Below are 24,326 nucleotides of genomic sequence, written 5' to 3'. Positions count from 1 at the left end.
CAGGGTTCAGACCCTATTTTTTTAAAATACATCATTCCTCACTCACTTCGGACAAAATTGGTCATCACTTTCTTTACCCGATAACTCTTTCATCATTTCCGGGTAAAGAGGGGCAGTTGTTGATATCCAATTTTGCCCTCTTTATTTTTTCAAATAGTATATATACTTTCAAAATATCATTTTGCATTATTACCTAATTTGCAAGGGTCATATAAGTATTTTCTATAATTTTTAAAGCTTTAAAATTAATTTTTTCTTGCATTTTAATTGTTCAAAATATTTATTACTCCTTCAAATTATTCTGTGATGACTTAATCATATAAATTTATTATTTGTATCCACATGTAGGTTTCATAATATTTTTACCTCATTTTATATATAGTTAGATTTGTATTTTGGGGCTATTTACACAATTTTGAAATAATAGCCTATATGTTATACATAATTACATTGTTTCACATTATTTGTGCAAAAATAGCATTTTAAATATTTTTATAACGACGAGCTATTATTTTTAATTATTTTATTGTATAAGTAATATTTTTATTATTTAGTATTATTTTTTATAAATTATTTTTGTATATTTAATTTATTGCCCTAATTAAGCTAATTTCGGACCAATTAAGGTCCAAACAAATGAGCCCATTCCTGATCGACCCCCAAAAGCCCAACACCAAACGACCCAATAGATCTGCCCCAGTCCAAGACCCGTTACACCCGACCCAGCTCATTTAAAATCTCAGCCGTTGATAAAAAACGATCAACGACTCACAACATCTCCCCCTTTAGCCTTATAGCACAACCCCAAACCCTAACCCATTTTTTCAACCGGCCGCCCTTATACACCCTTATCCTCTTCTTCTCCCTTGAAGAAACCCTAGCCGCCTCCACCCTTATCCTCTCTAACTCCGACCTCAACATGGAATCACTTCATGATTCCCTTTCCTTTTATGCTCTGTCTCGTTATTTCTTACACGATTTTGGTATCACATAGTACTCGCCTATTTTTGGCAAGTGCCAGGCTCCGAAGCAAGGGAATCAAGCTCCATTTTGTTTATATCCATACGATATTTCATCTGTATACACTCATTACCAGGCTATATGGGTCTGATTCAGTGAGATCTCTAACTATTTATGTTCTCCTTCTTGAACTAGGGTTTACCCGATTTTTCTCCTAAATTGATTCTGAATTGATTTTGTATGCTTTTCTTTCCTTATTTTGTGTTTGATTAATTATGTTTCCTTGTTGTTCGTTCAATTTTACTACTATATAAACCTCCTCCCTCGTTCCCCTTAAGAGGTCTGAACGAGGAATGCTACAACTACTGTTACCACTACTATTATCCTCTCTACTCCCATTCTTCTTTACTTTATGCACTCTTGGTTATGGCTGGCTGAAAGCCAAGGCCACTAGAATGGTCTCTAATTACCTCTCTAGTGCGAGCACTGCTCGGGGCTCGTTTGAAGCTCCTGTAAACTCTAACGCACTAGGGGTGTGGAATCATGTTGCTGTTCTTATTTTGCTACTGCCATTTGGTGATTCTTCTCTATTTGTTGTTAAATTTACAAATTGGTCAGTTCACAATCTCTCTCAGTTATGTTTCTTCCCTATTTGTAATCATGCTTCTGAATATCCTTATTATGTGGGCTTTTCAAAGCCAATATGATATTATACCGATATTTATTTGATTTATTTTTAATTCTTCATCTGGATTTGTGTAAGTTAGCATGATTAGAAGATTTCCTTGGTTGTGACACTTGTTTGAAGTTTTTATGTTTATGAATGCCTAATCTCTCACATTGACTATTTAATACTGTATCTTTATGTCTCAATTTGGACGCTTGCCCTAAAACTCTAGAGAATTACTGCATATCCCACATTTGTCTTAATAAGTTTCTGAATCCTTAATGTAGGCCGTACTGTTGTCTTTATTTACATGAATCCTATGCTTTAACCAAACACGTGGCTTTAAGAATTGCAATATGGTGTTTAGCCAACTCTGTACTCTTAAGTATTACCTAGGTTCCCAGTTGAATCTTACTACACTTAGTTTTCCTGTATTGTGCATGGTTGACAGGTTTAAGTTCTGAAATTTGTCTGCTCTGTTTAACCTTAAGTAGGCAATGTCTTCTACTATGATATTTTTGAACTAGAGAAACTTTGTATCATACTCAGCACAATTGAGATTCTTATTAGCCGTTATAGATCATGCTTGTCCTCTTGTTTACTATGTGTAATTGTCATCCTCTGACTATGGCTCTATCAGACCATCCTAACTTAGATTTATAGTTTTAAAATCCCTTTTAGACTAATTCTTAACCATGCCCAACCCTAGACTCACTCCAGAAGGCTCAATATGTGCATCATGTGTGTGCTTACCCTGTTAACTCTAAATGGCATGTTTCCTCAACTCTCATGATGTTATGTCTTTAGCATGCTCTCACCTGCTTAATGATTTAACCATGTTATTATTTTGCCATGTCAAACTTACCATGTTGAAATTAAGTTTATTGATTCTCCTAGTTCTTATTCCTTGCTTAATCAAATCTGTCAGTCTTGCTTCTGAAATGCCTATGTGTTCATGAATCCTGCTAAATGTCACATAATCATGTCTCTATGAGGTGTTGCTTTAGAACTGTTTAGTTGATTTCCATGTGTGGTCCATTAATTTATTCGGTAAAGTGGTCAATATTGTAACTACTGGGCTAGATAGAGAGGCATATCTAGGATTTCTAGAACATTGGTGCACTACTGAAGAAAGGAGAAAAAAATGTGTTAAGTGGGAATTGATCCCCGTTTCTTTGAGTAGATAATTAAATATTGAACCAAGTGCACCATTAAATCTTTATGGAGCATGGGTGCCTACACATAATAGTGGACCAATTCTAGGAAATATGTACATAAAATACTTAGTTTGGCAAAAGGACCATGGGTTCACGTGCCTCGTAATTTTGATTATAGATCTGCCCCTGGCTGGATATGAGTCTGTATGCTGCTTTGGGTTATGCAAATGGACATACCCTCCTATTTTGTGAAGTGTTTGGGTCTGGGCCTGCTATTCGAGTGAAAGAGTCTGTTGAAGGCCCAGACAGTGCTGGGTAAGCTCTTTTTGGGTCTGCTCTATTTGTTGGGGCCTGTAATCATCTCGATTATATAATATTTGCATTTGTTTCCCCTTTTATCTTTGGGCTTGTAATAATTTGTAACCAAACAATTGGGGCGTTAATGAAATTGGAAAAAATGGGTATACTCTATTCTCGCATGAAGGGGCAGAAAGCATACCTATAGGGTCTAAATATTTTATTTGCTATCTCGATTGACATGCCAATAGGAACCCAAGCACTTCACTTGCTTCACATGTTCTATTCTTGTGCACTACTAAAAATCATGCCTATAAGAATCTAAGTGCTTCACTGGTTCACATGCTCCACTTCTATACCCTATTAGATAGCATGCCTATAGGATATAATAATACATATTTTGCTAATGTCCGTCTAGATACCATGTCTATAGGGTTTCAATTAATCAATCAAACAACTGCTTCTATTGCTCTTGATACACTGCTCCTTTAGATATCATGACTATATGATCTTAATCAATTACTTTGTTACTTCGTCGCATTGCCACACTTAGACGACATTGTGCCACAGTAAGGTCATCTTGTTTGAGGTTTTGGAACTGCATATGAAGATTAAGGATTTTAGTACTGGAGGGAGAAGATAAGGCTTCTTCCAAAGCATCCCAAATAGCTTTGGAAGTATTCAATCCAATGATGATGGGTATGGTTTCTTCTAAAAGAGAAGATATGAAAAGACTCATGATCATCTGATCCTGTTGGATCCAATTTATATATTCTATGTTGTGCTTAACAGTGTACGAACCTTCAACAACAAGCAAAGAAGGTGGACATGGCTTTGAACCATCAATGAAACCATGAAGATTTTGACCACGTAGGAAGGGCAGCAATTGCGTTTTCCAGAATAAATAACTTGTGGAATTTAGTTTGATAGAGATAAAGTGGTGAGCATGGTTAAGAGGGTTGGAAGAGGGAGAAAAAGACATTACAGGGATTGAGAAAGAAGATGAAACGTTAGGAGACAGGGAGGAGGTCGAAGAAGAGTTGGTCCCAGTGTCTGATACCATATTAGACTGATGTTAAAGGGGATAATAACTGGAGCTCTTCATTCACTTGCAAATACAATGATACAACAATATTTATAATACAACACAGTAGTAGTATTCTAGATGGAACCAACTACTGTATGACAGCTACAAAAGAGTCCTAACTACTGGAGGTTGTTGGTTTAGGAGTCAACCTTGTGTGTTCTTAGGGTACAATCCATCACACCATGGTTATCGATGTCTTGATACATGCTCTGGCAGATTATATATTGCATGACATGTTCGTTTGACGAAACTCAATTTCCCTTTGCTAAGAAGTCTATTATTGGACCACCACCTTCTACAAATGTGCAACCATGGGTTTCAGTTCCTATCACCTTAACAACTTCTCCACCTTTCCAGTCTTGGATTGCTTCACCCCACCTGTCGTCCGTCAACTTCTCAGCAGTTACAAGCACACCCTCTTCTCATCCAGTTTCTTTGGTATTGAACTCATCCTCGCCTCCACCTCTTGTCTCACCAAGTTCTGATTTACCTGCTAACAATGTTAACCCAGCTCATGTTGATAATCCTAATTCACATGCTCCTATAGACTCCTCCATTCTATCGGATGATTCATCTCGGTACCCTTTGCCTACTCAACCTTCCTCACAACCTCCCATTTCAACTACTCTAGCTGCACCTAAATGTAAATCAAAAGTTGTTAACCCAACTCATGCTTGATACATTTAGATGGGAAATACAGCTTAAAAGTCTTCTATTTGAAGTATTATGCTTCTTGTTATACTTTTGAAAAATTGGTTTAATGCAGCTTTTGACATAAACTTTCTTATGAATTAGGACTGTAGAAATTTAGATAATCCGGGGGTCCAACCTACAAAATTTAGAACCCTATTTTGGTAATTTATCTATCAGTCAAAAAATCAAAAGACAGGACTCGAGGCTATTTTGTGCTTACTGATTGTTCTATGAATACTTTTGAGGCCAATCCCAAAATTGACAACGTGAAATATGATCATACTTCTCTGTTATTCATTGGTTGCTAAGTATTCTCATTGTTAATGGAGTTCAATTTGAATCCATCGGACTACTAGAAAGCAACGGAAAGAAATCACATATAATCACAAAGTTAAAGAGTGTTGACAAGAATATTGAGTTTTGATGATAATTAGATGTTGAATATTCTGTACACTTGTTGAGTATCATGTATCTATTACAAAACTTATCACATTTAGGTCAACAAACTAGCAATTCCAGGTTTCTTAGTTCTTAAAGGTATAAAGTTGATGAGTATGACTAGAAGCTACTGATACAAGCAACGCACTCTGAAGATCTACAGCTACACCTCTTTCGATGAGTGATATGATGTAGTTCATGAATATGGAATCACACGGTAATGTGATAGGTCCATCACTCAGAAGTCCAAACTCTTCTTCAGACATGTGCAATAGTTGTCTGATTATCTCGTGTTTTAGATAAGCCAAAGGAAGAATGTGTAAAGTTTACCCTACTTATTCTGGAGTTAGGTCCTAAAAACAGGAAGAATGAATGAAGAAAAAAATCCGTTAAAACAGGTTACTTACCGTTTACTTAATTAGATTATCAATCAATGCTATTAAATAAGGTTACTTGCAACTATCTTTTTAAGATTTAAGCTTTTAGTCCATAGAACTTAAACTCATAATTTGGGACTATATCAAGATAATGAACGCTGAATCACACGGTAATGTAATAGGGCCACCACTCGGTAGCCCAAACTCTTTTCCGGACATGCTTAAGAGTTGCCTAATGACCTCATTTTCAAGGTAAGCCAATGGAATGACGAAGCGAGCTTGATCAGCTGTATATACTACAAAATGGCCTTTCTCAGCTATAGAAGATGAGGATGTACTATAACTGTCTGCATCACTACCATTTCTTGGAAATGCAATCCTCTTCCTCTGCTTGGCCGCGAACCTTTGCCATCTCCTGGCCATCTTGATGAGTTTCTTAGCACTGATCATTGTCTTTGCTCTGGAAGATTTGAAACAAGAAAGTAAACTATATAGATGACTTAATTGATATTGCTTTTTTTTATGATGAAAAGGCTCATGGAAAAGGAAACATATATATATAAAGAGGCTGTAGACAGGCTTTGAGTTGGAGCTGAAGTTTTGCTACTAACAACCAAAGGCAAAGCCATGTGCTGATGCTTGTTGGTCATGTTGATATGGGTCCTTAAATTGGTGAAAAAAATCATCTTTTCACTTTGATTGACAGCAACTTGGACCTATTAGTTAGGCTATCAGCTCAAACATGGGACTTCTCACAAAAACTCAAAACTCATAATTTAGAAATAGTCCGAACCCAAGCTAAATTTGGTATACAACAAATTCAACTTTACCCATATTAACATTTGGATATACAACTTGACAAACCTAAATTTAGTAATTTGGTCTAGGCGGTCTTCTATTTCATCAAATTAGACCGCAATGGGTTATAATTCAATCATGTCTCTCAAATGACTAAGCGAAACTTGAGTTATAATTCAATCATGTCTCTCAAACGACTAAGCGAAACTTGAGATAGGTGGACCAATTTAGTAGATATAAATTATGTAGACACGTTAAGAAATAGTGAACCAACATATACTTGTAAGTCAAAACTCACAAGAGCAGGGCGACAAGCCCCCAACAAAGGTAGTAGTCAAATCGGGTATATCCCCCCTTATTCCCGACACGCTATAGTACCCCGAAGTGGCTAGGAACGGGTCATGTCTTATTGAATATAATCTACTCAACTAGGAGCGGTACAGGCGTACATGATATTATGACGACCCCTCTTTTCGTACCGCTTGGGGTGCTTAACAGCACTTCGCCAATTGGCATTACCTGCCTTCTATCAATGTTCCAATGATTGGGCTGGGACAGGATTCAAACATGCAATCTTCGGGTCATGAGCCTTATGAATTGATCAATTCCTCTACCCCACATTCTCTTTCTTTGCTGTAAGGTGAATGTGGTTTCGAACCACACAAGGATTTTTAGTCCAGTTGAGCTACGTGAACCACTTTGAAATAATTCTCCCTTCTTTATGTAAATTTTGACTGCAACCTGAGTTTTCTTTTGCATGTACACATACTTATTCAAAAGTGTTTCATCTGCACTTGTCAGTCAAAAATTGAAACAGCCCGAGTTTTCTTGCAGCTACTATGCGTCAAAGAATCGCCCTACCGAACCCCAGTAAAATTAACTGATGAAATGCAACCACATGAAACTGTTTTCCCTGCATATTTAGATAACATTGCAAATGGAAAAACAGCTCGTATCAGGTCTCTGTACGTTTATCAGTTTAGGAGTGAGACAAGGATACCCGAAATCTGTTTCTATCTCTGATCCTGAACTTGCATTTTCAACAAAGCTGTTGAACTTTGCATAAGGTCATCTTTGAATGTCACACAGCTGAAGCTTACTCATGTTCTGTTCGTAATTTCCATTGCTCATGACAGATCCTCGAGGCTGAAAAAAGATATACTTTCTTTCTCTAGTAGATTTTTAGGCATTTTCTCAAATTGCAGAGAAACAGACCGCCTTTCATCACTGGTGTATGAACACTGCAATTTTGATGGACTGGTTTAAGAATAGGTATCTGTGAGACACCCGAGGGAAGCGCATTGACATGTTGAGATTGCAATTCTAAAATTCCTCAACGAATGAAAGGTAATAATACACTGCAAAATGACAGAAAAGGTAATAAGATAATAGAAAATAAAGATGCTGAAACAAGAAAGGATCAAGGCACAGGATCCATTTTTAAAGAATCCACACAGAGAAAAAGTTTAATCAGAGGGAGGGCGACAAAGAGGTGAAACCAACTTCGTATATGAAAAACTAGACAGAATGAATAGTACAAGCAAAACAAACCAAAATATGTTGTATTGGATGCATTATTAAAGGAGCTAACCATTTTTTTGCTCACTGATGTAATATTGGCATCTATTGGATGCATTATTAAAGAAACCTCTAATTTACCTGATCAAAGAAGCCAGAAAAGAGGTCTACCATCAACATATATCAAATAAGTAAAGAATTATCATGAATAGAAACATAAATATTGGTGGAAGTGGTAGAGGGTGCGCTCAAGATAGTGGCCCACAATAATTCAACCACCTCCGTTATCGAGAGTTGTATAATTGCAAAATAACTTCCTTGTTTTTACTTTGCTGTGCTAAAAGTAATTTCCCTCTATGAATCAACTGTCTCGTTTGTGATAAAGCATCCTTGTTCACAAATACTTGTATGCACATAACGGTTCTTATAAACTATTGACTTTTCCTCTTTCGGTATTATAGACAGAATGGTATAACAAGAAGTAACGAAGGAAATTACTCTTTTTCTAGCAGTTTTGCGAGGTAATGAAAATATACCTGGATACCATGGGACATCACAAGCCATCAAAACCTAACATCATCTCAATGTATACCAAGATCGCATTAGTTGGTATCCATCTTACAGCATCATTCACAAGCCAGGAAAAACTTCCGCCCGATCCATTCAATACTATTTGGATAAATTCCGCCGATCCATTCAACACTATTCACAGGGTAATTAACTTGTGGAATGAAATCCACCTACTAAAAGGCAGTTACAGATGGTAGTCTTTGGCTCTCTGATTAAATGCATCACTTCCTGGCCTGACGTTTCGAGCTCCTACTTAAGCAACTAACTAGTGAAGTATAAGTAGCATAATCATGAACAAGCCCCATTTCACCACGCAGCTTACCAAAATCATCAGGATTTCCATACTTGCAATGCCCATCCAATAGTATGTTATAGGTAATATCATCTGGATTCAAACCAAGATTGAGCATGGCTTGTACTAGCATTTCAGCATTTCTCATCTGTCCTTGTGTGCATAGACCATTCAAAAGCGCATTGTAAGTTATAACATTAGGCGCATGTCCATTACTTTGCATCTGCCTTAGCAACTTAAAACCTATCTTAACATCTCCCTTCCTACAGAAACCGTCGATAACCATAGTATAAACAGGGTCATCAGGCTTTAAATCAGCATTCAACATTTCCATTAAAATCCTTTCTGCATCAACTACTCGCCCTTGCCGACACAAACCTGTGATAAGAGCTGCATATGCTACATCATCTAGTTCAATGCCATTATCAAACATCATTTTCTTGATCTCAAATGCTCCATCTAAATCTCCCTCTGCACAGCATCCACCAATAACCGTCGTGTATGTGATCTTATCAGACTTCAAGCCCTTTTCAATCATTACATGAATGAGCTTCCTCGCTTCCCCTAAATCCCCACTCTTACAAAGTCCATTGACAAGTGTGTTATATGTAATCAAATCTGGTTCCACCCCTTGCGTCAGCATCTGTTGATAAACGTCCATGGCCAAAACAATGCTACCATCTTTGCAATGGCCATTAATCAAAGTCGTGAATATAACAACATTCGGACCAAACCTTTTACACACATCTCATTAAACAACTCGTTGGCGTCCCTCATCCAAAAGTTCTTGCAAAGCCCGTTGATCAGAGCACTATACGTACAAATAGGGGTGGCAAAGGGGCGGGTCGGGCCAGATATGAGACGGGTCAAAAAAAAGTAATGGAAAAACGGATAAATTATCCGACCTGACCTATATTTAATACGGATAAAAAAAGGGTTAACCGACAGATAACATGTGTAACCATATTATCCATGACTTCATGAATATGATCACTTTTGGGAGAATTCCTAATCTCCCAAACTTGAGGAACCTCCAATTTGGGGTTTTACAAATGTAAAAGTTAAACTCATTAGGTATCCATTGGTTATCCATTTTCTAAATAGATAATATGGTTCTTATCCATATTTGATCCGTTTTTAAATAGTTCATTATACAACCCATTTTTTAATGGATAATATGGGTGGTTAACTGTTTTTTTTTAACCATTTTGTCACCCCTATGTACAAACATCGGGCAAAATTCCTTTTTCCTCCATTTATCTTTTTAACCTATACCCTGCATCCATATCACCTAATCTACAATACCCATTTATCAAAATATTGAAACTAACAACACTAGGTCTCAAATTCCTCTTCCAAATCTCCGTAAACACAGACCGTGCTTCCACCATTTTACCTTCCTTACACAACTTACTCATCAAAACATTAAAAAAATACAAACTTGGAGGATACCCATATTCCAAAATCTCCTTATAAAAATCAAAAGCTACCATTGGTGAATTAAGCTTCATTAAATATCCAAGAACCTTAGTACAACCTTGAAATGGGAACCTAATTTTATGTTTTTGGATAAGCCTAAAGCACTGAATAGCATCAGAAACAAACCCCAAATCCAAATAAGCAGCAATAACTCCATTTAAAACATTCACAAAAGATGTAAAGTTGGTACCTTTAGCTTTCAAGATTGCTTGAAAAACTGTAAAGGCAGAGTCTTTACCTCTTCTTGAAACAATAGTGTGGATAAAAGAGAAGCTTGTGAATTTATTTTGTGGGTGTAAAGAAAAAGGGCCATAGTGCAATAAGTGTGAAGTGTGTGGCAATATTTTGAATTGTGAGAAGTTGAAGAAAGCCGTGTAAAGAAAGAGAGGGGAGAAGAAGGGGTTAAAGAATGAGGATTAAGGTTAATGAGGTTGATTATGTGTTGGGGTTTAAGAGATGGGAGGAGGGTTTTAAGGGAAGTTTGAAGGGGTTTAGTGTGAGTTTTTATGGCTTGTGAAAGGGTATTGAGTATTGGGTCTGGTGAATCTTGATGTTGGTGGTAGGGGTGGGGGTAGTGGTGGGGGTGGGGTGAACCATGGAGGTGGTGGGGTTTAGTGGTCTTCGTGTCCAGATACAGGTGTTTCCGGACTTGGTGATTGCTGATTCTCAGAGTTTACTGTCATTCGGAGATATTCGAGGTAGCTGACCTGGCTCCGCAGACCTTGACTCTCCTCCCTTATCCCTCACTCTTTTTTATTCAGTTTTAGTTTTCTTAGACTGTATTTCAAACTTATGTTATATAAATACTCATGTACTCAGTGACAACCTGGTTTTGGGAACTTCCGTATTGAGTTATGGTATTTTATCCAGTTTTATGAGAGTTTTACTTAATTAAACTTGTTTTAATATATTTTAAATTTGAAAGTGTTGGTAATGTTCGAGTTGTCGGCTTGCCTAGTACCATGATAGGCGCTCTCACGACATGTTGAGTTTTGGGTCGTGACAACCGGTCGGGTTGTTACACGGGAATTGTGAATTTAAAAGTTAAAACAGAGAACAATATAGTAATTGCTGGAAAGAAATATAACAGGGTGTTTGGCTAAGCTTATAAGCTAGTCAAACTAGCTTATAAGCATTTTTCGGCTTATCTACGCGTTTGGTAAAGTTAAAAGTGCATATAAGTCAAGTGCTTATAAGTCAAAAATAAGTCAAAAGCCATAAGTTGGTCATCCTCAACTTATAAATTTTTAGCTTATAAGCACTTTAAGTTTGACCAAAATTTTTATTATTTTATCCTTAAAATATTTATTTTTAGAACAAAACTCTTACATCAATACTCATTGCCTCAAGTACTATTTCAACCTAATCTCCCCCTCCCCCCCAAGTCTGCAATTCTTATTGACTATTTAAGATAAGAAAAATTCTCTATTCCTTTGCATAATTATATCTATGTGATTGTGTATTAATCTTTGAACTTTATGTAATAAATGAAGACATATTAAATTTTTGGTATATTACTTTCTAAGTGTTGTGGTGAAGAAGACAATGTTTGTGTCTCTTCAAATATTTTGTCCTATTTATGTTTATTTTTTACAAAATTTTTTTTATCAATTTATTAATTATCATAACTTATGATTATATGCTTATCATAAAATAAATTATATTTATCATAAAAGTTATCTTATCTAAGCACTATTGTATTTAAAATATAATGACAAATAGAATATTTTGTATTTGGATCGATTTGGAATCTAAAATTTTGAAGAAATTACGCCCTTATAAGTGTAAACAGTTCTAAGGTTATTTAAGTTATTTTAATAGAAAAAGAGCTTATCAGCACTTTCTATCAAATATTGCAGCAGCTTATTATCAATTTCAGCACCTGTATCCAAACACGTATGTGTTTATTTATTAAATCAGTTTCAACACTTAAAAGTGATTTTCAGCACCTAATACTTATCACCTACTTCAAATAAGCTAATCCAAACGGGCTCTAAGATCACCTTGCTCTTCAAATATAAGTTCTAAATAAAGAAATTATACAAATTGCCCTTTGAAGATTTAAAATGAGACATTTCTATTTTTACTTTATCTGAAATCTTATTTCATTTCATAGGGTTAAAGAAATGAGAAGTGGATATTGACAATTGAACAAATACATATTGTATGAAAAACTTTTTTTTAGTACACCGGAAAAGACTAAAAAGATTTAAAATCGTTCTTAAGCTACTTGACTTAAATCTACTAGGAGAAGAAACTCCATATCCTTAATCGCGTCTTCCCATATTAGCAAATTTTATTCATTTAAGTACAGAAATAAAACCTCTTTGACCTTCTCCATCATTTGATCTTGAAGGGACTTCCAATCCTTCATATGCAATGTTCCCATTTGAACTGCAAAAATAATCCAAAAGCAAAAGAGTAAACTTGTTAAAGAGAGCTGCAAAGTTTCTAAAGAGAGTGACCCCTCTACTTCTTGCTGCAGATTCTCAAAGACAGAGTTCTCCTGAAAATTAGAAATGTGACTCTTTTGTTTCTTACCCGAGGAGCAACTGGCTTCATTGATCATGAAGTGGTGTTCACTATTGTTATATCGGGTCGTCCTTATCCCAGTGGAATGTTCATTGTTATTTTCCCTCATTTGTGACAAGGCCTCAACCTCAGCTTCTTCTTTATACAACAAACGAAGTCCATACTCCTCCACTTCTCCAGAAAAAGATAGCCTAATAATACCATAGTCATTTGGTGTTTTTCCATTTGACTTAGATGTATCCCATAACACAGCAAAAGGTACAAAGAAAAAATGTAGAGTAGAAAATGGAATGTTAGATTCTGTAGCCCATTCTGAATGGTTGAATAATGCAAGTTTCTGGGTCATGGACGACATCCCGTCATCACATACGGGAATCAAGTGGACTGTGGTGTCTACTAATCTGCCAGAGTAACATACAGCAAATCCCAAGAATTTATCAGGTATATACCAATTTTCGAGCAAATTGACTGATACACCACTATCCGAATGGTAGAACCAACTTGGGATCTTCTTCGTAGGATGCAGAAAGGTAAATACATTTTCGGACAAGGAATTTGAAGCAGAGATATCATGCCTCAAGGAAGAGATATTCTGAAACAGGGCATGTGCAAACAAATTATATATAGGATCATTGTATGTATCATCCTCATCAAGTGGCATATCACGGTGGAATATTACCCACTGTAGTTTCTTTCTCTTTGTTACTAAATCATGGATACTTTTCAGAGCCATATAACAATCTACACGCAAATCATTTAATTCAGGGGGAAGTCCTGGCAGCTGTGTAAGACTCTTGCACTCTATTAAGTCTAAGGATTGAAGAGCACCAAGTTGGGCGATGCTTCGAGGCAAATGCTCAAAATTATTTCTACTGAGATCCAACTTTTTCAAAGAGGATAAGGATCCAATGTCTTCCGGAAGTCCTCCATCTATTAGATTGCAGTAACTGAGATCCAGATGTTCCAATGAGCGTAATCCTTCAGCCACCGGAGGGAACTCAAAGTACACTCCTCCATGCTTGAAGAGTCCAAACATCAAGATTTTGAGTTTTTTCAAGCGTACGATGGAAGACGGAGGTCGTGAAATTAGAGTCCATCTAGCATCAAGCTCCTCCAAGTTGTCTAAATCCCCTATCTCTTCTGGCAAGCTTTCCAGTTTTGAGCACTCCGACACATTTAGACTAACCAAACTTTTCAACCTACAGATGCTGCTTGGAAGAGCTACAAGGTTTTCCATAGCGAACAAATCTAGCTCGCTAATATGAGTTTGGTACTGAAAGATAGAAAATGGTAGTTCCCTTATCCCGTGGATTTCTGGAAATTTCTCTAAACTAGAGCAATCTTCTAAACCCAGATATTCAAGAGATTCCACGTTAACACATGGAAACCTCTTAAGGCTTTTACAATAATACAAATGTAACTGAATGAGTTTGCTGCAACATCCCAGGGAATGGTGAACCTCTTCAAGATTATGACAACAAGACAGATCCAAATACTTCAAATTTGGCATCCCCGTGAAATCTGGTGTTCGCATTAGGCTTTTAGAGTGGCTCAGATCTAGTGTCCGTAGAAACGGCAAATGCTGTACAGAACACAAATAGAATGAGATAGATAGAGAGGAAAAGAAAAGAACCTATTTTGCTACTCCGCAGGATTCCAATAATAAAATATTTGGTTAGTGGGGCCAACACATTATTTTGTGTGAAATTAGAAATTTATTTTTTATATATGAAAAATTACTTGTTAAGAAACTGAATAAAAGTAAATTATAAATAAAAATATTGCTAACTGTAAATTAACATGATTGAAAAAACTGTAGCAAAGAGAAAAGTATTTCTCTATTTAAAAAAGTGTAATATAAAATGGGAAAACACAAATGTTAAATCCGGAAGCAATGTATGAAAGCGTATATGTCATTCGAGAAAATAGTTGTACATAATGAACTCTTTTTGTTTTACTAATAATTATTCCTTCCATCCCACTATATACAACCTAGGATGAAATTCATATGAATCTAATCTTACTATGAGAAATAATTGAATGAGTTCTTAAATTGAGCTTCTTAGTTAATGATGATGGGAAGATTTGAAAAATAAAAAAAAAATAAAAAATCTTACAATAATACTGAGAACAATCACAAATAATGTAAAATACAATAATTTCTTTTGAGATGGATATACATTAATTTGAGCTTATTAATTAATACTCCCTCCGGTCCATAATAAGTGACATTTTGGCCATTGGCACACCCCTTAAGAAAATACTAACTTCTGGAAAAGAAGAAGAAGATATTTTGACTAAATTGCCCTTAATTAAAATTAGCATATTGTTAACTTGACATATTGAGATTTATAAACAAGGGCAAAGTTTGGAAAAACGAAAGTAATTCCTTCTTGATTATGTAAAAGGTCACTTATTTTGGACCGGAGAGAGTAACTTATGTTCATTTAAAGACATGCATCATAATCTAGCTAAAAAAGGGAAGTACCTCCAATAAGACATGACAAAAGCAATAATATTTGTTCATTATCACTAAGTTAAAGGACAAAGATAGTTAGAGAGAAAATAAAAGTAAAATAGGACTCAACTATTGTACCTTTGTTTCAGTCCATAAATGACGCAGTGAATTGTGTTTGAGTTGAAGGTGAACAAGCATTTTGGGTTCAAATGTTGATGGCAATGACTCACAAGGATAGCAAAACCACTTAAACCAACGCAAGTTATTGGGCAGACACTCAAGGGAACCATCACACGTCTGCCACATCCCTATGTTTAATATTCGAAGTCTTTTCATATTTTTCATGGCCTCTTTGCTAAAGCCTAGTCTACCAAAATAAGTAACCCAGATTGCTTCCACTGCCATGGTCCCCTGGTAAGAAGATCGTTAGTCTACAAAGTATAATTTCAAATGTCGTATAAAATCCGCTTGCTAATATGACTAGTTTCTCACTCCTTACAATGCCAAAGTGTAAGATACAATATTAATTAGATTCTTGTTAAGAAACACTGATGTTACTTCAGAAAAATACTTTTTTGCAATTAATTATATTGTTTTATTTTCTATTATTACATTTTTCGTAGAAGTTCATTAGAGTCAAGTCTATAAGCTTTTCATGTTGTGATAAAAAGTAATTGTAATTGAAATAGTACCAATAAATTATAACTTTTATATATTAAAAAATGGTAAAGTGAATATCTGATTGAGTTATTATGTAATAAAATGTCATAAAATTTTCAAGTTAATCCAAATAATGACATTGGATAAAATATATTAATTGGCTACTAGACTAATCCATCGGTTAAAAATATAAGAAAAACAAATTAGGCAACGTAAATTAAAGAGGCTACTAAACAAATTAGGCAATTAATGTTTTTTTACTAATTAGGCAATTAATATTACTTTTGCTTCTCCTTCTAACTATAATTCAACAACAAACCCAGTGCAATCCCACACGTGAGTCTGGGTCTTTCAAACTAGAGTAAACAACTAAGATGACGTACATGCAAGAGTATGAAGCAAGATGAACAAATAATTGGAATTGAATGCCCTATATGTATTTGGAATATGAAAATTAGAAATCAAATACTCTTACATTGTTTAGCCTACTTACTGCATTATTGGTCATCACTTCTTCGAAATCCTCGGCGAGCCATAGTCTGCTGCGTTCTCCCGGATTCTTTTGCAAGTGCACTATATATTTACCCATATCTTGCATTAGGTCATGCATTTGAATATGATCATTTTCAGAGATGGACACAAGAGATTTGTCAATTAAGACACGCAATCCATATTCAGCTCCAGCATGACAACTCTTAAGAATTTGCATGGCGTAATCTTTATATTTTCCTCGTAAAAAGCATGTTATATCTAGAAACATCTCTTGATGGATGGGCTCCAATCCATCATAACTGATTTTGAGCTTTTCAACAATTTCTGAATTAGAATTAATTTTCATGTGCTCTATAGCACTTTTCCATTCAGTTAAGTCTAGGTTATGCAGCAAAGAACCCCACACTTTGAGCGCTAAAGGAAGGCCTTTAGCATAATTTACTACCTCCAATGAGAGCTCCTTAAAACACTCATCTGGATCTTTTTTTCTGAAAGCATGTTGATAGAACAATTGAATTGATTCATGATCAGGTAGTGCAGTCACTTCATATATTGCATCATCCTTCCCTATCAAATGCTTATCTCTAGTTGTTATAACAACCCTACTGCCATTACCAAACCAACCAATATCACCTGCTAAATACTCTAAATGATCTTTGTGATCTATATCATCAAGCACAATTAGCACCTTCTTAGAGCAAAGTCTATTTGGAATCATCCGCTTCCCATCAAGCTTATTATTGACGTAATCATCTTTTCTTCTTAACAATTCAGAGAGAAGGGTGTTTTGCAAAGAATGTAAATTTTCATTTTCTTTAATATCTGCAAGGAAACAAGCAACTTCAAATTGATGAGATATAGTGTCAAAAATGGCTCTTGCTATTGTCGTCTTCCCTAAACCGCCCATGCCCCAGATCCCCAATATGATTCGAACATCATTGATTCCTACCTTAAGTAGGGACTTTAATTTCTCGAGATGAGTATCTATTCCCACAACATCTTGCAAAGAAGACAAAGTAGCATTATTGCACAATTTGGAAATTTGATCGACAATTTGCTGAATATTCTCTGCTTCAATCCTACAAAAATAAGAAGATTAATTGTGGATAAATGTAAGAAAGTCAAGTATTAGTATGCATTTCATAATTTGTTTTCGTTTTTGTTTTTTTATTACATAGGGGTAGGGGAAAATGAGTAAAGATTATAAGATGAGGAATCGAACTCTCGTCAACTAGGTGAATCGCCAACCAACTCAGCTACTAAATATTGTTAATGTGCATAGATATAATTAAAAGACTATGCACATAAAACAAACTCTTGAAGGAGCAATCGAAATATCATATGTGCAAGAATGTTATTGAGGAATTGTAGTGAAAGGAACTTTAGTGTCTTCTGGCTGATATAAACATATTAGTCAATTGTCATTTTATTTTACAGAAATTATAAAATAAAATATTGGTGGATTGTTGATCCCAGAAGTGATGAGGGAGTATTCTTGAAATATTTTTCACATAGTAAAGCTTATAAGATATATCACAAAAGAACTATGTGTGTAGAAGAAAGTGTGCATGTTGTTTTTGAAACTAACATTCTTTCTGAGAGGCAGAAACAAGATGATGAAGAGATTGGAATGACAAGAAACTCAAATGAAGCCACAACTGAGCCTGAAGCTGCATCACAGGAAGGAACATGTGATGGAACATGTCCTTCTACCTAGGTCAACCTGACAGGGGGAACTTACTAGAGAGGAATTGATCCTCAAACCTCGAGGGAACCTGTCCATGAAACTATTCCTCGGTAAAAAAATCAGGAAGGAACATCCAAAGAAATTGACACTCCTATTGGAACATCCAAGAAATTGGATGAACCTGGTTCATCTGTTGATCAGAAGATGTATAGGGGAATGATTAACTCTTTGTTATATATCACTGCTAGTAGACTTGGCATTATTTTTAGTGTAGGCCTTTGTACTAGATTTCAGGCAAATCTAAAGGAGTTTCACTTGAAGGTTGTCAATAGGATCTTGAAATACCTAAAAGGTACCACTGATCTTTGCCTATGCTATCCAAAAGGTAATAATTTTAATTTAGTGGGATATGCTGATGTTGATTATGCAAGTTTTCAAGTGGATAGAAAGAGCACCTCAGGTATGGCACACTTTCTTGGCTCATGTCTTGTATCTTGGGCCACCAAAAAACAAAACTTTATGGCTTTGTCTACTACTGAATCTGAGTTGTATCCCCACCTATTGTGATAACACTAGTGCAAATAGTATGACCAGAACCCAGTCACTAAAGAACTAAGCACATAGATGTTGGGCATCGTTTTCAAAGGGATAATTTTGAGAGGTGTTGATCACTGTGGAATTTTGTGCTACTGATAAGAAAATTGTTGAAATCTTCACAAAAGCTTTGAGTAGGGATCACTTTGAAAAGAACGGGTTAGAATTAGGAACGATTAAGATCACCTAAAAATACCGATTCTAACTCAATGATTGGTTAGATTTTTTGTGAATTTTATAAATAATTAGATTAGATATTGCTCAGTCTTATGCTTTTATAAGTATACTCTTGTGCCATGTGCTAAAACTTCTCACTGATGTCTAATGGTATTATCCTTATTTTCTTGGAAAAAATCAGTCTTACACAAGAGAACTTTCAGTGAAGAAACTGGTTCATCAAGCTTATAATGTACGTATTCTAGACTCTGCATAATTTAAAATAACTGCATATGGATAATGAACGGAAAAGAGTCTCATGCGCCATAATTGCCAAAATATTTGGGGAAGAGTTGGATGTCTTTTCAAGCTAAAACTTTCAATGTGATTAGACTTCTAGACTTCAAAAAGGTGTCGTTATACACTCAAGCTTTCCCTCTTTAAATTGGTCAGACCTTACCCTCTTATCTCAATTTTTTTTGAAAGATCAAAATCTCCAAAACCTTAAAACTCTCTCTATTTCTCTCAAGTTTCTTAACTGATCTGATGGCAAACACCCATTAGAATCCCAAACACTCTAAAAAAACACCTTCCTCACCACCCAAAGAACCTTCACCCATACTTTCAACCACCCAAACCCCCAAGAAAAAATATATTAAAATGATTGCATATAACACAGTAGCCAGTAGAGAACAAGCTAAGAAATTGAGTGAGATGCTACAAGCCAATCAAGCAGAATAACCCTAAAAATCTTATAGGTCCTTCAAGTCTACGACTGAGGGGGAAGAACCAGTTTCAACTGAGTAGGTAACTTATGGGTTAAAATGTTTTTATGTTGCTTCTAAAATTGCTGAGAATCTTGAAAATAGGTTTGTGTTGGTTGGTACGATTGGTGGTGTAGAACCATTAGAAACTGGCAGGTATGGAAAAATTGATGGTAAAAATGAAATAGGAAACAAAAAAGAGTGAGGGTGTTGAAGTAAATGTGAGGGAAAAGGGAGAAGAAATAGTGGTTGAATCTCCTTCACCCACTCTTGTTGGTTTGACTGAAGAAGCTGGAGTAAGGATTGTATTAAGTAAAGAGATAAGTGATAATGAGAAGACTATTAATGAAAGTATGGGGATAGAATCAAAGGATATAGTTGATAATTCTGGTGATAAAAGTGCAGCAGATGGGCTGATTAGGTTAAGGAAACGATTTCATAAACCAGTTCCTTCTCTTGCTAAAATAGACAAGAGTCCTGATCTGCTGCAAAAGGTGTAAGATAGTTAAAATCAAAAGAAGAAGAAAAAAGTTGGAAGCATGTGTGGCACTAAGAGAAAGAGTGCTCCTTCTATCCCTGTAGCAACTCCTCCCACAAGAGAAAGAACTACAATGATCCAGAAAAAGCAGAGTGAGGCCAATGTAAAAAGGACCTTAGCTGAGAATTCCAAGAAAGTAGCTTGAAAGAAAAAGGCCGGTAAGCCAAGTGGAGTAGTCCATATTGAGGAGATGAACCTGATTTTTGAAGATGAGTATGTGGAAGTACCCACACCTAGTGCCAAAAAGAGAAAGACTTCTCAAAAGAATTCTCGAGAAACAGAGGCTGGGGTTGAGGGATCAATTGTGTCTAAAAGAACTAGGTTTGCCACAAGGAGCAAGAAGGCTCAAATAGTGGAAGAAAATGGTTAAGGATGCTGAGATTGAAAGTCTGAAGTAAAGGATGAGAGAGACTCTCTCAAGTGTGAGCTTGCAAAGTAAAAGGAGAATAATGATAGTATTTTTCTATGTTGAAACTGCTTCAAGCCAAGAACCAAGAAACTGGTCCTTCGTAGTTTTAAACCATCCCTAAGCCTAGTTCGTAACCAGTAACCCAAGTGGGATGTTTTTTATTATTTGCTCACAGTTCTATGTTTTTCTTTCTTCTTATGCCTTGTGGTAGGATCTTATCAATCAATGAAATTTACTACTTTTACTCTAATTGTTTGTTGATATTTCTTAGATGGCTAATATCCTTAGATCAAAAAAGAGAAAATTAAATCCATGATTGCATTTGAAGTAGCCTAGTAGCCATGAGTGATATATGAAAAACTCTTGTTACTTACCTTAATTGTGCAACTTTTCGATGATGCCAAAAGGGGGAAGATAAGGTGTGCTTTTTGCTTTGGATTGTGATGTTTATAACCTAATGAACTTGATCCTTTTGATTTGTGACTTTAAATGAAAAGTATTCCAACATTGTGTTGATGTTGAGCTGAGTTGAAACAGGTCCCATGCTTATGAAAAATACTAAGTTTGTTATCATAAAAAAGGGGGAATACTTTTACCTGGTTGGTTTTGTTTTTGATGTCTGACAAAGGAACACATGCATGAACCAGTTTCATGAACAGTGTACACATGTGACAGACAGAATCAAGCAAAAGGCATGCACGTGAAAGGGATAAGTATAAGTGGTTATTTCTGATAATCCCTGGACGAAAATGTTGCATATTTGATAAGGAGCAGGACTCCTTACTTGAAGAGAACTCTATCCATGATAAGGGCATAGTTAGAAGTTAAAGTTGACTAGAACTCTTCCACCAAGGAATAGTAAAGCAAAACTCTAGTTAATATTTATTTACTAACTCTATAAATATTAGTGATGTTCTCTTTTACAGGTGATGCACACATACTGAAGTTAAGCACAAATTGAGAGCAAAATAGCAAGGTATTTTATGAGCAATTCCTGTGAGATTTAAGAGTGCGATCCTGAAACTACACGAACCAGATTGAAGAACCAGTTCCATAAAGAGTTTTATGCGTCTTTCTTTATTTCTAGTTCAAAGTGTAGCAAGCGTTTTGAGTTGTACCTTTCAGCTTTCTTAGAAGCAAATTGTATTAGGTACTTGAGTTGTATTGTTCAAGTTAGAGTTAACTTGAAGCAGTCACAATAGCCTATTGTGTGTTGCTAAAAGAGTTAGAGTTAATCCTTAGGTTTGCAAGAGGTTGTAAACTGGAGTTGTACGTTTTTTCGAGTTAGTTAACTTGAAAAATCGCAACAGCCTATCGCTAGTTGCTACACGGGTTAGAGGTAATCCTTAGGTTTGCAAGAGTTTGTAAACTTTGTTGTTGGCTCAAAATTGTAGTAAAGTGTTTGGAAAAATCCTAATGGGTAGTAGGTCGTGGTTTATTCACCTTTTAAGCCGGGTATTTTTCACATAAAAATACTTGTGTTCTTTACTTTCTGTATTTATTATTCTGTAATAATAGTATAAGGAACACATTGAAGAACCAGTTCCTTTTATAATCTGTGCACGCGAAAAATTAGATAGCATACAAATCACCCCTCTTGTGTGGTATTGAAGTACAAAACATCAGCTTAAGCGCGTTTAAAGCTCGCCTTTGATAACTTTTTATTTCAGGGGTAATTGCAAAACGTGAATAGTTTAAGATGGTTTTTAACTTTTTATTTATTCTCTCTAATTAAATTGATAGGAACAATACCTTCTTAGTTATAGAAATATATATAACAACCATCATTTTTTTCAGGAAAAAAAATAAAAATATTTTTAACGTCTAAATGACAATCAATGAAATTAGATTGTGTAAGCAGTATTCTTAACAAAATAAATTGATTAAGCTTCCACCTTTTAATTTTTATTTTGTAAATATGATAAACTTATTTAGTGTCTATTCTGTTTAACACATTTTTTAGGTACACATTCGTTTTCTATAGTAGAATACATTGTACTCTTCACATAAACAACCACATTTGAATGAAAATTATTCCTTTTGAGCTCCTCACTTTGCTCCTATGGTAACTCGAACAGGCAACCTAAGAGTTTGAATTGGAGGGTGCTTAGCACTTAAGCAAACCCTTTCTTGTCGTTTTCTCTTTTTTTGATTATATGCAATTACTATGTGTTTTTAACTCACCCGTCACGGACATCGTATCCTTTTAGATTTGCGGCAGCAGTTAGAGCATTCCTCCATCTTTGGAGATTCTGCATTCCTTCATCATCATCCTTATAGCTTGTTTCATGTTTGTCAAAGGCTTCAGCAAAGCTCTCCTTCTGTTTCCGAACATGTGATGGATCCACATCATAGAAGACTGGTATGACAATCTGTCCACATTGATCCTTGCATTCCATGATCTTTACTAGCTCATCTAAACAGTACCTCGATGTTGCATAATTCTTTGAGAAAACGACGAGGGCGACTTGAGACTGTTCGATAGCTTTCAAGAGTTCATCTGTTATTGATGCCCCATGCTCTAGCCTTTTATCATCATGAAACGTGAATATTCCACTGTTTTCCAAGCCTTTGAAGAGGTGACCTGTAAATGTTCTTCGAGTATCTTCACCTCTAAAACTTAGAAAGACTTTGTAGTTCCACCGAGAAAACTGTGAAGTACTCACAGAAGCAAAAGATGATGCCATTGATTGAAAAAAAAATAACCGGTATGTGAACAAATTGTAGTTGTGGTAAAAGATCAACCGATGATAATAGGATAGAAAGAAATAAACAACTAGCTACTAGCACTTCAAATAAGAAAAGTTTGTATGAGATGGGCTTTCTTTGAACTTTAATAGGAGGAGGTAGGAAATTAAGATCACCCCTGCACCAATATTCCTCTGTGTATACACAATGGACAGATAAAAGTACAAGTGGGAAGCTGCAAAGAAAGAGTTTACCTACCAATATTCCTCTGTGTATACACAATGGACAGATAAAAGTACAAATGGGAAGCTGCAAAGAAAGAGTTTACCTATCCCAATTGAATTGAATTATTGCTCAAAAGCACAAACACAACGCCCCACTCTCTCTCTCTCTCTTCTGCCAAAGAAAAAGGACCCCATTGATTGAATTTCTTTTTCTATTTTAATTTTCTACGGAGGTTGACAAAGTCTTCGTCCAGCAAAATATTTTTTTATTTTGTTGAGTAATGAACAAAAAATTGAATGACTTTTGGGTAATGAACACAAAATTGAATATCTTTACGTAACAAAAAAAATGACTTTTGATTAATAAACACAAAGTTAAATGACCACTTATGAAATTTAATAGTAAATTTGTTCCCAATTTATTAAGGTTAAAAAAGTTATAATAAAGTTTCGACAAAATTGTACAAAACATATCATTCTGAAAAAAAAAAAAATTATCTGGTCGACTTTTCAATCCTTTTTCCTATTGATTCAACCTTTAACAGGTAGGTTTGTAAAAGAAAATGCGTGACAAGTCATAGACACGTCCCAAAAAAAGATTTTTATTGTCAACTAAGTGAAGGTAATTTTTTTAAATATAATAATTGCCGAGATTGAAGATGTTGATGAGGATGAACCTAGAACCTCCACTGTACGTTTAGCTCTTGACATTTGTGTAATTTTTTCATGTCTTTAAGAATAAAGATTAGTAGAATGCAGAGGCTTCTTTTTGAGTATCTTTCCTTCTATTC

General features: G+C 35.5%; 1 protein-coding gene and 1 pseudogene across 4 annotated transcripts; both read right to left on the bottom strand.

Annotated features, from left to right (window-relative positions):
- Positions 1 to 5,376: 5,376 nt before the first annotated feature.
- On the bottom strand, positions 5,377 to 23,646 carry LOC142166190 (TMV resistance protein N-like). Of its 4 annotated transcripts, none has more exons than XM_075224687.1 (6): positions 22,808 to 23,646; positions 16,459 to 17,554; positions 15,462 to 15,734; positions 12,875 to 14,447; positions 12,657 to 12,727; positions 5,377 to 6,136 (listed from the first exon to the last, which is right to left on the bottom strand). In XM_075224687.1, the coding sequence occupies exons 1-6, from the start codon at positions 23,308 to 23,310 to the stop codon at positions 6,113 to 6,115; spliced, it is 3,540 nt and encodes a 1,179-aa protein (XP_075080788.1). In that variant the 5' UTR covers positions 23,311 to 23,646; the 3' UTR covers positions 5,377 to 6,112. The 4 variants fall into 4 exon arrangements, with proteins under 4 accessions (XP_075080788.1, XP_075080785.1, XP_075080786.1 ...); XM_075224684.1 differs by lacking the exon at positions 5,377 to 6,136 and adding an exon at positions 6,708 to 7,832 and having other exon boundaries at positions 22,808 to 23,645; XM_075224685.1 differs by lacking the exon at positions 5,377 to 6,136 and adding an exon at positions 6,708 to 7,832 and having other exon boundaries at positions 12,666 to 12,727; positions 22,808 to 23,645.
- On the bottom strand, positions 8,678 to 10,944 carry LOC142166382 (uncharacterized; annotated as a pseudogene).
- Positions 23,647 to 24,326: the final 680 nt, after the last annotated feature.

Source organism: Nicotiana tabacum, chromosome 11, assembly GCF_000715075.1.
Source record: "Nicotiana tabacum cultivar K326 chromosome 11, ASM71507v2, whole genome shotgun sequence".
NCBI classification, from domain to species: Eukaryota; Viridiplantae; Streptophyta; class Magnoliopsida; order Solanales; family Solanaceae; genus Nicotiana; species Nicotiana tabacum.
The sequence above is the reverse complement of the archived record's forward strand: the minus strand, read 5'-3'. Positions and strand labels throughout refer to the sequence as shown.

Bases quoted from the DNA above. Each gene is read 5' to 3' on its own strand.
- LOC142166190 (XM_075224684.1), bottom strand. From the start codon at position 23,310: ATGGCATCATCTTTTGCTTCTGTGAGTACTTCACAGTTTTCTCGGTGG. The intron at 14,448-15,461 runs GTACAATAGTTG...TGTTCTGTACAG, and splicing joins ATTTATGGACTGAAACAAAG to CATTTGCCGTTTCTACGGAC. The intron at 12,728-12,874 runs GTAAGAAACAAA...TTATTTTTGCAG, and splicing joins TGAAGCCAGTTGCTCCTCGG to TTCAAATGGGAACATTGCAT.